Source organism: Varanus komodoensis, unplaced genomic scaffold, assembly GCF_004798865.1.
Source record: "Varanus komodoensis strain SLA01 unplaced genomic scaffold, ASM479886v1 scaffold26, whole genome shotgun sequence".
Taxonomy (NCBI): Eukaryota; Metazoa; Chordata; class Lepidosauria; order Squamata; family Varanidae; genus Varanus; species Varanus komodoensis.
The window spans coordinates 3,580,682-3,591,175 of record NW_025335684.1 but is presented as its reverse complement, the minus strand read 5'-3'; the positions used below and the strand labels follow the sequence as shown (position 1 = coordinate 3,591,175).

The 10,494-nt window shown below is 48.8% G+C and overlaps 1 protein-coding gene across 1 annotated transcript; it reads right to left on the bottom strand.

The window, feature by feature from the left end:
* Nucleotides 1-218: 218 nt before the first annotated feature.
* CHST12 (carbohydrate sulfotransferase 12) lies at nt 219-10,282 on the bottom strand. Its single transcript, XM_044433623.1, has 2 exons — nt 10,164-10,282; nt 219-2,021 (listed from the first exon to the last, which is right to left on the bottom strand). Exon 2 carries the CDS (start codon nt 1,867-1,869, stop codon nt 616-618), a length of 1,254 nt encoding a protein of 417 aa, XP_044289558.1. The 5' UTR covers nt 1,870-2,021; nt 10,164-10,282; the 3' UTR covers nt 219-615.
* Between the last annotated feature and the right edge of the window lie 212 nt (nt 10,283-10,494).

Here is a 10,494-nt window from a genome sequence, read left to right as displayed (position 1 = left end):
GCCCTTTTGTTTGGGAAGAGAAATCCTGTGCAAAAGTGCAGAGCCCCCCAGGTGTGTGTGTGTGGGGGGGGGAGGTCATTTGCAGGATCTGGATGTAATGGCTCAGGTCACAGGTGTCAGACCCAGCGCCCCTAGCCCATGATACCCCAAATATAACCAAAACAGGTCTGCATGGAAGAAACAAGCTCCTGCTGTACTCTCCTCCTTCCACAACACGGTTTGTATTAAATATTTTAATATATTAATTCTTTCTTTTCTTTCCATATTTGTTTTGTTTTTTGCCTTTTTCCCTTTTTTTTAAGAAAATGCCCTAATAAAAGCATCCAAAGGAATACACTTGGTGGTGGAACAGAAAACCGGTCTCCTAAAAGCAGAACAAGGGCTGCGCTTCAATGGAAGAAAACAGACTTAAAATGAAGGGGGGAACCCCTTCATCAGGAGATTTGAGGGATTTGGCATCCAAGCAGGCATGTAAAACGCAGTAGAAAAAGGTACATTTGGAGAATGTCAGTTGGAAGTGTGTCCACAGGAGCAAACGGGATGCTCTTATCGGGGGCCAGGGAAGAGGGATCTTTGGGTATTTTGAACGCTCTCTGTCACCCAGCTCCGTCGGATTCAGTTTTTAAGTAGGCTTTCCGGCTTGGGATATCCGAAGAGCACAAAGTCGGCTTCGTAGAGCTTGTACAGCTGCTGTCGCCAAGCCACGGGGATGTTGGCAAACCAGTCTTCCTCCCAGCTGCTGGCTGTCCTGTTCCGATAGCTGGGAGGGAACCGGAGAAGGTGGTCCACCTTGAGCATCTGCAGCAGGTGAGCCGCATCCTCATCCAAGCTCTCCAGCTTGCCGATAAAGTCATAATCGATCTGGCACGGGTGGCAGAGGCGGTACACCTGCCTCCAGTGCTCATTGAAAGGGGCCAGCTTCTCTGTCCGGGGATCCAGCAAGTACTGGATGAAGTCTGGGAAGGAGACTTTGAGGCCGGCCCCAAAGGCCTCGCTCACCGACGTCGGGAGGCTGCTGTGGTTGCCGTACAGCTTCAGCATCGGGATGGCGAACCGGCGGTAGAACTCGTCGTTCTGCAGCTCGAATTTGCTGCGGAAGGCCGAGATGAGCCGGACAAAGGGGTCGCGGACAAAGAGGAACTTGGTGTACTTCTTCAGCTTGATCTTCATGAGGTGGCGGGAGAACTTGCCGTACCGGCGCCAGAACTTGTTGAAGGTGAAGTGGGTGCTGGTGTTATGGACGTGCTCCCGGGGGATGTCCAGGGGGTCAACATACGGGACCCCCTGGTCCATCAGGCTCTCGCTCAGGACAATCATCACCCGCTTCCAGTTCGTGCAGGCCACTTTGGGGACGTAACAGTAGATGACGCCATGGCGGTCGTCCACAATGAGGTGGTTGAGTTCGTAGTTGGGGATGTCGTCAAACGACCGTTCCTTGGTCGGGAAAGTAAAGCTGGAGTTGGAGCACAGCTCCTGCAGGGTCCTCCGCCGCTCTGCTTGCAACTTCTCTTGGTCCAGGATCAGGCTGGCATCCCGAGTAGACCAATCGTAGCCACGGACGTTCTCTTCCAAGTTGCCAGCGGCGGGACGGCTGGAGGCATGCACGGGCGGCTGCTCGGTCTTCCGGCTGAGATCGACGTTCTTCCTGGGGTCAGAATTCAGGAACGTCTTCAAGAAGTCATCCACGTCCAGCAGAGCACTTTGGCCGTCCCCTGGGATGACGGTGGGGAACACCCTGTGCGGCCTGGACAGCGTGGTGTGCAGATAGAAGTGAGCCGTTCCAACATTGTCCCAATACACAATGATCAACAGGATCATGAAGATGGACCCCACCACCACCGAAAGGCGGAAGAGGCGCGCTTTCGTCATCCTGGCTCGTGCGTCAGAGCTACTTCAGGCCAAGCTCACCTCCGACTGCCCTGGGCACACCTGAAGCCAACATGGTGTTTGCGGATGGCCCGGATCCTTCCCTTCGAGGGTATCAAGCACAACATTAAGCAGCTTTTCCTGCCCAGAGCTGTCTGCAAGAAAGAGAGGAGACAGAAAGGCACAGTGAAAAACTGACACGCCGGCCAGAAATCCGTACTTTCCTTTTGAATGATGGTCCATGCATGCACTTTATTTTACAGGCGAGACGGGTGCATTCCTCCAGTTGCCAATGGCAAGGAAAATGTTTATTGATTTGCTTTAAAGATCTACAGACAGCGCTTCCGTCCAAACGAGGATTTAAGAAGCGCGTACACAGAAATCAATGATCTGCTATGGCAAACAGGACAGAAAGATTAACAGCCCATGTGGTAACCTAAACTGGCACCAAGTGGGAAAGAGCCGGCTCGCCCGGAGGTGAGCGCATGACCACTCCCTGCCGTCTGCCCCGTGTCCTCTTCACGGCCAATCAACATGCCATAACGGATTAATGAGAGCGAGTGGCCACTGGCGCTCGTGGGCAGAACTCACAGATAAAACACGCTCAGGCCTGGGCAACTCCAGATCAAAAGGAAAGCAGGTGCAAACGCAGAAGGGGACCCGCCAAAGCAGCATCTGAGCTGATACGAGGCAGGTTCCTACACACCCCACTGGGGCTGTGAAATGGTTACGTTTACGGGTGGCTATAAATAGGAGGAATCCTATGAGTTCCATTTCTTTGCAGGGCAGCTGGGCATGGATAGGGGGTTGCACGGTGGGAGAGCCAAAGGGAATCAAGTCACAGCAGCATCGAAGCCACTTCCTACAAAACACGGACGAGAGTCTTTTGCATCTGGCATCCAGGAAGGGAGAACTGAGGAGCCGGTGTGCTTTTCCCTGGGCAAGAAGCTGCTCTGAGCTAAAGCCTCCCATTATGTTCCCAGAAACGAGGGTCAACCATTGCATCTCCGTTCCGGAATGTGTGCTACAATCCAAGGCTTCCAAGTTTTCCATTCCTCTGCCATGCTCTGGTTCTTACACAGAGAAGAGCCTTGAAGTGCACAGAGGGAGCTCAAGGGCTCGCACAAACTTCTGTGGATTTGGGGCTGGCCTTATTGGAGGCCCTGCCGGCTGCAGATGCCAAATGCTAGCCACGCTTTCAAGACCTGAGAGGCTGCTCAGAGGCAGCAGAACTGGCAAAGCAGGATTACGCCAGAAGAGTTGTGACCAGGGAAAAGGCCGTCTGGGTGCTTGTCACAAGCGAGTCACTGCGTGGAGAGAAGGCTGTCCCAGCCGGGTCCCTCCAAGGCCAGAGTCCATGTCCGGCGGCCAAAAGACGTACTATCTAAGCTCTGCTCCAGCGTTCCTAGTCCATAGCAGCCTCAAGCACCACTTTACACCTGGTGCGCTTCCCGAGCTGCGATCATTCCAGGAGCTGTCCCCTTTGTGAATCACAAGACCTACTCCTATTTTGACATATTTGGAGCTGCTCTTCCCAAGTCCACAGTTTCTTATTTTTGTTCTGGTATTCTTACATGTCTTAGGAATGCTGGAATTTGGAGGACAATTTTCCTGTCTAAACATGGCATTTAATTTATGGCATTTTTATACTGCTCCACAGCTGCAGCTCTTTGGGCAGAATGCAAAATTAAAACCTTCAAAAAACATTATAGAAACCATATGCGTACAAAAATGCGGATGTAAAACACAGGCCTGGACACATATTGCAAAACTGTTGTAAGCAACTGGCAGCGAGAAACATTTGAGACTTGATTAGAAGTTCATCGCATGTTGCAAATGTGATGGTTAAGAGCAGGAACTGGGGCTCAGGGGATCCGGGTTCGAGTCCCCGCTCAGCCATTGAGTCAACTGGGTAGGTTCCAGTGGGCTCCGTGGCCAAGGGGGGATTAGAACCTGGATCCCCCAGATTCCTGGTCCAACTCTCTCACTACACCGGCCATACAGAGCTAGAGGGACCACAGAGCAGCTTCCTACATGGTGAACTTTTCAAAAATACAGAAAGCAGGAAAAGCCACCACTTTTATCTATCAAGATTTTTACTTATCCCATTCTCCTCTGAAGACACTCAGAAGCTATTGCTTTTTTAACCTCACAACAGCCCTGCGAGGTAGGATAGGCCAGGATACCATGACTAAGGCATGCTCCACTGATCGATTGGGAATGCAATCCCAGGAGGACCCAGCCCATCCTCAGCGCAGAGACCGCGGCAACACACCCGCCTTGTATTCAAATGTTGCCAGAGAAAAGCAGAAGGAAAACATTGGCCGAGTTTGGCATATGAACTCGTACAATTCCCAAGTTATCCTCGTTAAGCAAGGGACACTTAGAAGACAAGAGGTCCGTTTGGCCATGGTGCTGAAGGTGCTGGTACCGTCCTGGTTTCTGCCAAACAAACAAACAAACAAACAAACAGAAGGACAGCTGGCGTTGCATTTCTGCTTTTGAAAATATGAAACTTGCCAGAGGGACAAGGCCTGGGGCATAAACAGCTCTCTCCGCAAACCCTGAGTCTTCCTTCGTCGCTGAAATCAGTCCCCCACAGGGCATCGCAAAAGCAGCTTGCAAACCGTCGGGCAAGGGACTTTTCCCACAGACTAGCCCTTTCCTTTCGATGGTTTGCTCTCCGCAATCCCGTCCTGCCTCTGCCCGTGTCCGCTTGTGGCAAGGGAGCAGCAGAGCATGTGAGCATCATCTGGGTCCAGAGAGCGATGCCAAGAGCGGAACGTCATGGAAAGATGGCACAGCCACTTTGGGATTTTAAGGGTCACATGAAAATGCAACATTCTAGTTTTTAGGCTCACCCGATGCCGACAATGATGCAGTTACTGGCAAGATGAAACCCTTGGATTTGTGTTGTTGTTTTATGCCAGGTCTTTCCCCCTCCCATTCCCACAGAAACAGGAGTGCCTCTGAGCATGGACAGAGTGTTTTCTGCTGATCATTCAACAGTCAAGAACTTATCTTTCTGCATTCAGGAAAGAGAACTGACAGGGAGAGAAGTTGTTCCATTTTGCCTAAAGCGGCATCTGAAGGAATATGTTGTGCTTATATTTTTATATATTATATAATGTATATTATATTTTGTGCATACACACACACGTTTCAATAAAACTAGCATAATTACAGAAGGTTTATGGACATACAAAGATGGCTGTTTCCAACCATGGCCAGACACACTTCAAACACAGAGACTCAACTTCACCATCACAATGAACACTATTGATAAACCACTTCCTCCTGTTCTTTAAGTGTAGAAAATACCATTTGAAAATCACCCAAACAAAAGACAGCAGCAATTCTTGCATGCCTAACATGAGGTCATATTTTCTCTGAAATATGAGAACTAAAAGCAAATTCCATGGGCTTCCATTTAGGTAAAACTCCTTCCTTGTAAGCTGTCCGGAGACTTTTTTTTAAGTAATGGACGGCATAGAAATAAATAAATAAATAAATAAATAACACTCAAGATGGGAGAAACTGTTAGGCTGGGAAATCCAATTACAACATCTTGGAATGAAGATTTTGTACAGAACAACATCTCACTGTGGCTTCCGTGCATCTGCTCAACTTTCAATGATTCCACAATAACATGCAGGATAACTCGGCCTTTGCCAGCCTGTTGCCTTCCCTATTTTACGGACTACAGCTCCCATGCTTTCTGGTCAGAGAGGCAGTTGAAAGCCAACAGATTTGGAAAGGACCAAGACGGAGAAAAAGCTGATGCAATGACTCAATTAATTACTAGGTGCAGCCCATGAGAATCTGCAAAATGAACCATTAGTTGAGTTGGAAAGAAATTATGGGGCTTGTACCTTATCTATTTAAAGAATGCATTTCTTAGCTGCTTCCTGGAGATAGAAGTGTTTTACAGAACGGTAAAATTCTACATTTGTTCAGTAGTATAAAACCTTTTCAGCTAAAAGCCAGACAGAAAAGGCATGCTTTTTAAAGCCCTTTAAAAGCAACCACTAATGAAAACAGACATCTCTCTCTTAGCAGGGAATTTAATAGTTTAGGGGCCACCCCTGTGAAAGCCCTGCCTCTTTACTGATTTTGCAGGCAGGAAAGTAAGTAGGCCCCTGGGAATGGCTGTAAGGGCCATGCAGGGTAGGCAATTCTTCAACTAACCCGGACCCAAATTGTCCAAGTGTTGCTAATTTCACAAATTATTCAGAGGACAAACCGCTGCAGCAAAGACCTCCCCTTCTTTCTGCTCCAGCTGCTGCTACTTGTGCCTTGATCCAGTTCATTTTAACTTTTAACTAAGAACGGAGTGCCTACGTTTTCTTTTCTTTTCCCCCTCCCTACTCATCCCCTTTTCCTTGCATGTTGAGCCTTTCAGAGGACAAGACTCCGGACAGTGACTTTATTTCTGTTCGCTGTGAGATCTGAGATCCTTTTTTGGCCAAAGGCCAAAGGCAGGCAAGTGCGTGTAAAAATGCTTTCCGTAAAACAAGCACACAAAATAAAGTCAATTATTCTTTATTCTTCCCTCAACGAGACCGTACCCGGTGCTCTTCTCCCTCATCTCATCCTGTCATCTTTGTCCTGCAAAGATTTGGGATGGTTAAAGGCAGGAACAAACAGATGGAGACAGCTCAAGGGAGAAACTCATCAGAACAACGAATTGGGAAAAATATGTAAACACATGGTGCAACGCTGGGAAATTGCTGGCACAAAAGCAACCACAACAATCGCATCTGCTTGGTGAACAATTACAGTCTGGTCACATTGATCAGCTTCCTGCTTTGGGATAAATAATGCGCAACTTTTAATGGTTCACCAAGGCCAACAAACTTCCAGCAGAAGCTTAGGAGATGTGTTGGCCGTACCATCCTAAAGATGCCCAACGTCATTCACAGAGCAAAGTGCCTTTTCTTAACCCAGCAGAACTGCATGCAAAACCCAAAACCTTGAGAACCTGAATGTTGCTTTACAGAAATAAAGTTTCTAGCCCTTAAGGTGGCAAAAACAGGCACGGCAATGAGGTTTTGGAATATTTGGCAAACTTTTCTGGGATTGGGGGGTGTGAGATGGCCTAGGGAAGCTTGCCCAACCCAACAAATTATATACACAGGATAATTTACTCAATGCACACAATTTATATGGGCAACAGAATCTGGGTTTTCTGGGGAACCATCAAGCTTCTCTTGACAAGGAGCCACTGCTAATCTTGGCTCCCTGGTGAAAGGTGTAAAAATATATTTATGAGCTCAGGTTTGCTTGCATTGGTGGATGGAACTGGCAAATTCAGACAGCAGTTTCAGTACCTCAAAAAAGTTATTTCCATAACCAAACGAAACTGAGCTCAAATATTTGATGGTGCGGAGTGGGGAGGCTGTATTAAATAGGGCTGAACTCTGATATTCATACACATTCAAAGATCTATTTTGCAAATGCCATTATTGGAACACGTCCACGTTTTGTGACACAGCCATCCAAAGCAAGAGGCCTTCCCTTTCTATTGTCTACTTTTACGAAGGCATTTCTTCGCCTGCTCACGTTTAGCATGCCAAAACTTCTGTGCATTGATTCACAGCAGCTCATGTACACACATGTTTTCTAGTCACCTGAAAGAAGTTATATACAGCTTGAAACCTTTCCCGTTTGACTGCCACAGTATGCATCCAGCAGAGCATTTTTAGAAACGGAAAGTTTTCCACAGGAAAAGCAATGACTTTCCATATAGAAAACTTCCAAAAAGAATTTTTCCATCACAACTCAGTGTTTGCATTGATGCTGCACTGTGGGTGTACAGAACCTCGGCTGCTCAATTCCCAATCCAGCCAAGCTCTCTTCCCTTCAGGCAGAGAAAATTCAACACCCTGTACTTTACACTCAAAGGCATACATGGATTCGTTTCATTTTTTATCTCACTTTTCTGCCAAATACAGACTTCCAAAGCAGCTCTCGGTTGCTGCCATCCCCGTGAGCGAACAGGAAGATAACTGAAGGACAGCAAGGTTAGAAATTCTTGAAGATTTTTCTTAAATCTTTTAATTTTTTTTAAATCCTTAAAAATCCTTGGTTACTGAAGGTAAGCCAAACAGTCCAGGCCCAACAGTACGAGACAAATAATGCACATGAACTGTTGCTTTTTCATCGCCTTTTCCAAGGCAGCTCATGTGGTCCTGCTTCTCTCTATTTTTATCCCCACAACAACCCTATGAGGTAGGTTCAAGGGAGAGTCAACAACTGGTCCTATGTGATGCCATGAGCTTTGTGGAAAAGATGAAAACTAGGTCACCCAAATCCAGTCCAACTGCTCCAAAACATTCTAAGAAATACAGAAAGGCATATCAGATCTTTAAAAGCCTGGCTGCCACATCTTTATTCCGTTCTTATGCCATACAAGTTGGTTGGAGATAATGGGGATCATAGTCCAAGGCATCTAGAGGGCACTAAGATAAATAATAACCACTATTTGTAACTTTCCATCCTCCCTTTCTAAAGAAGTTTACAAGGTCCTTCCCCCTCCTCCCATTTTATCCTCACAACAACCCTGCAAGGTAGGCCAAGCTAAGAGTCCATGACTGGCCCAAAATCACCCAGTGAGCTTCAAGGCTAAGGGGAGACCAGAATCCAGACCTCTGGAGTCCCAGTCCAGCATCCCAGCCACAACCCACTGGGGCCCTGACAAACTCTCTCTCTTCATTCCTTTCCTTCAGCCAGCACGACCTGCCACAATATGTCAACATGCCACACAACCTGCACAAAGAGCCATTTAGCAGCCTCTGCCAGGCACAAGCAGTGTTGACAGTGTGGCTGTGCCATTCCACAAGCGTTGCTGGACACTTCTCCTTTTCACTTCCCTAGAATAACTGCATCAGCCCCAAATTTCATAACCCTCATTCTGTGCACAGAGAGCAAGGACCCAGCAGTAAATGCCCAAAATATCCATTCCTCAGCTATGATAAAACACTGCCAAATATCTACAGTTCAAAGAATACCATGCTCAAGATCGCAATTTCCATTTACAACTGTCTTTTAAAACTGGCCTTTTAAAAACCTGGACCACCACCACCACCATCATCTTCTGGCCAATTTTACAACCTGTGGAATACTGTAAGTGTTCTAGCATTAAAAACAACAACAGAGAACTATGAAGAGCACAGGCCTACTCTCAGAAAGTTGCAGGACTATTTCTGCCTCAAGGTTCATAGGATTGCTTTATATTTCTAGGAGCTATACCTTTGTTTAAAAATAGATTAATTAATTCATTGCAACCTTTTAAATGTAAATTTCAGGGCCCTACAGACTCAGGCGGAAAAGCAACCAATTACCCACATGTGATGCTCTAAATATAAATGAAGATGGTTGCAGGTGGAACCCCATGCGTACAAAGTTTGTGTTAGACCACTGAGTTCCTTATCACGGAGGTCCACACCTCTGCAGGCTGGGCTGGGTCCATGGATAGGAGGTTGCCTGCCCATGACTTTGCAAGTGCGTCAAAGAGTTGAGCCTGAATTTTTCCAGAGCTTCAAAGCTCACCCGTCCCCACCAACATATGAAAACTTTCTCACTTCCAATGGTTTAAATGTAAGCTGTCACTTCAACCCTCCTTCCTATTTATGGTGCACTTTGATACGTTTGTTCTATTCTACTTATTTATTGTAAGCCGTCCGGAGCCGTTTGCAGGGTATGGGATAGATAAACTTTTAACTACTTGAGTAATTATTAATTTCCAGACAGCTGCCCCAGTCATCCCCTGGGGATTTCCAGGCCTACCCCTCACGAAAAGGAGACATGTGTAGAAGTGTGTTTTTTGAGTCCATCACACACCCAAAAAAGCAGCTCAGGGCTCCACACTTCCATGAGCTCCAAACCAGTCACGGACATCCCACTGACAGCATCTCCGGCCGAGCAACGTCCGCTTGGGACAGTCAGTGGGATTTCCCTCCAACAAGCATTGAGGGCACCGAGATCTTGTCGCTCCCCACTTCCTCTTCCTGAAACAGGCAAAGTCTCTCTAGATGTTCCGGCCCGCGGCTCCTTCCCCATAGCAAGGGGAGATCACCGGCACACCGCGGCTGCAGCAGCCCGCAAGAAGGACCCCCGCCCTCCCCGTGCTGCCCGAGAGAGTCCACAGGACAGCTTCCCGTGTTCCATGATCCACGGGCTACGCTAGCTCCGGCTGCTGGGGGTGCAAGCCGAACATCTCGGGGGCCACCAGCTGGAGGCCTCTGCTCTGGCAAGGGCACTGCGCGGGGGCTTCCCTCTCGAGCGCGCGTGCCCACCTGCATGTGCGCACAGGTGCGCGGCTCCCCGGCGACTCCCAGCCGATGCACCTTCGCGCGCTCGGACGCCAGGGAGAGCCGCACGCCGAGCACCCGGCAGGTGACTCCCCGGGGGCCCTCGACCCGGGGGGGGGGCCCCGACCCGGAGCCCCCCGGAGCCGCCTCTTCGGGGCGCGGAGCGGAGCTGGGGCGCGGGGTCGCCGAAGCCCGGCCGCGGTCGCCTGCCCTCCCGATCCCCGGGGCGCGCCGGCGAAGCCCGACAGTCCCCAGGAGCGCGCCCAGGCGCTGCGCCGCGGGCATCCCCGCGCGCCGTGACCTTGAGCAGCGCTCC

Coding starts and splice junctions, on each gene's coding strand:
- CHST12 (XM_044433623.1), bottom strand. CDS start 1,869: ATGACGAAAGCGCGCCTCTTCCGCCTTTCGGTGGTGGTGGGGTCCATC.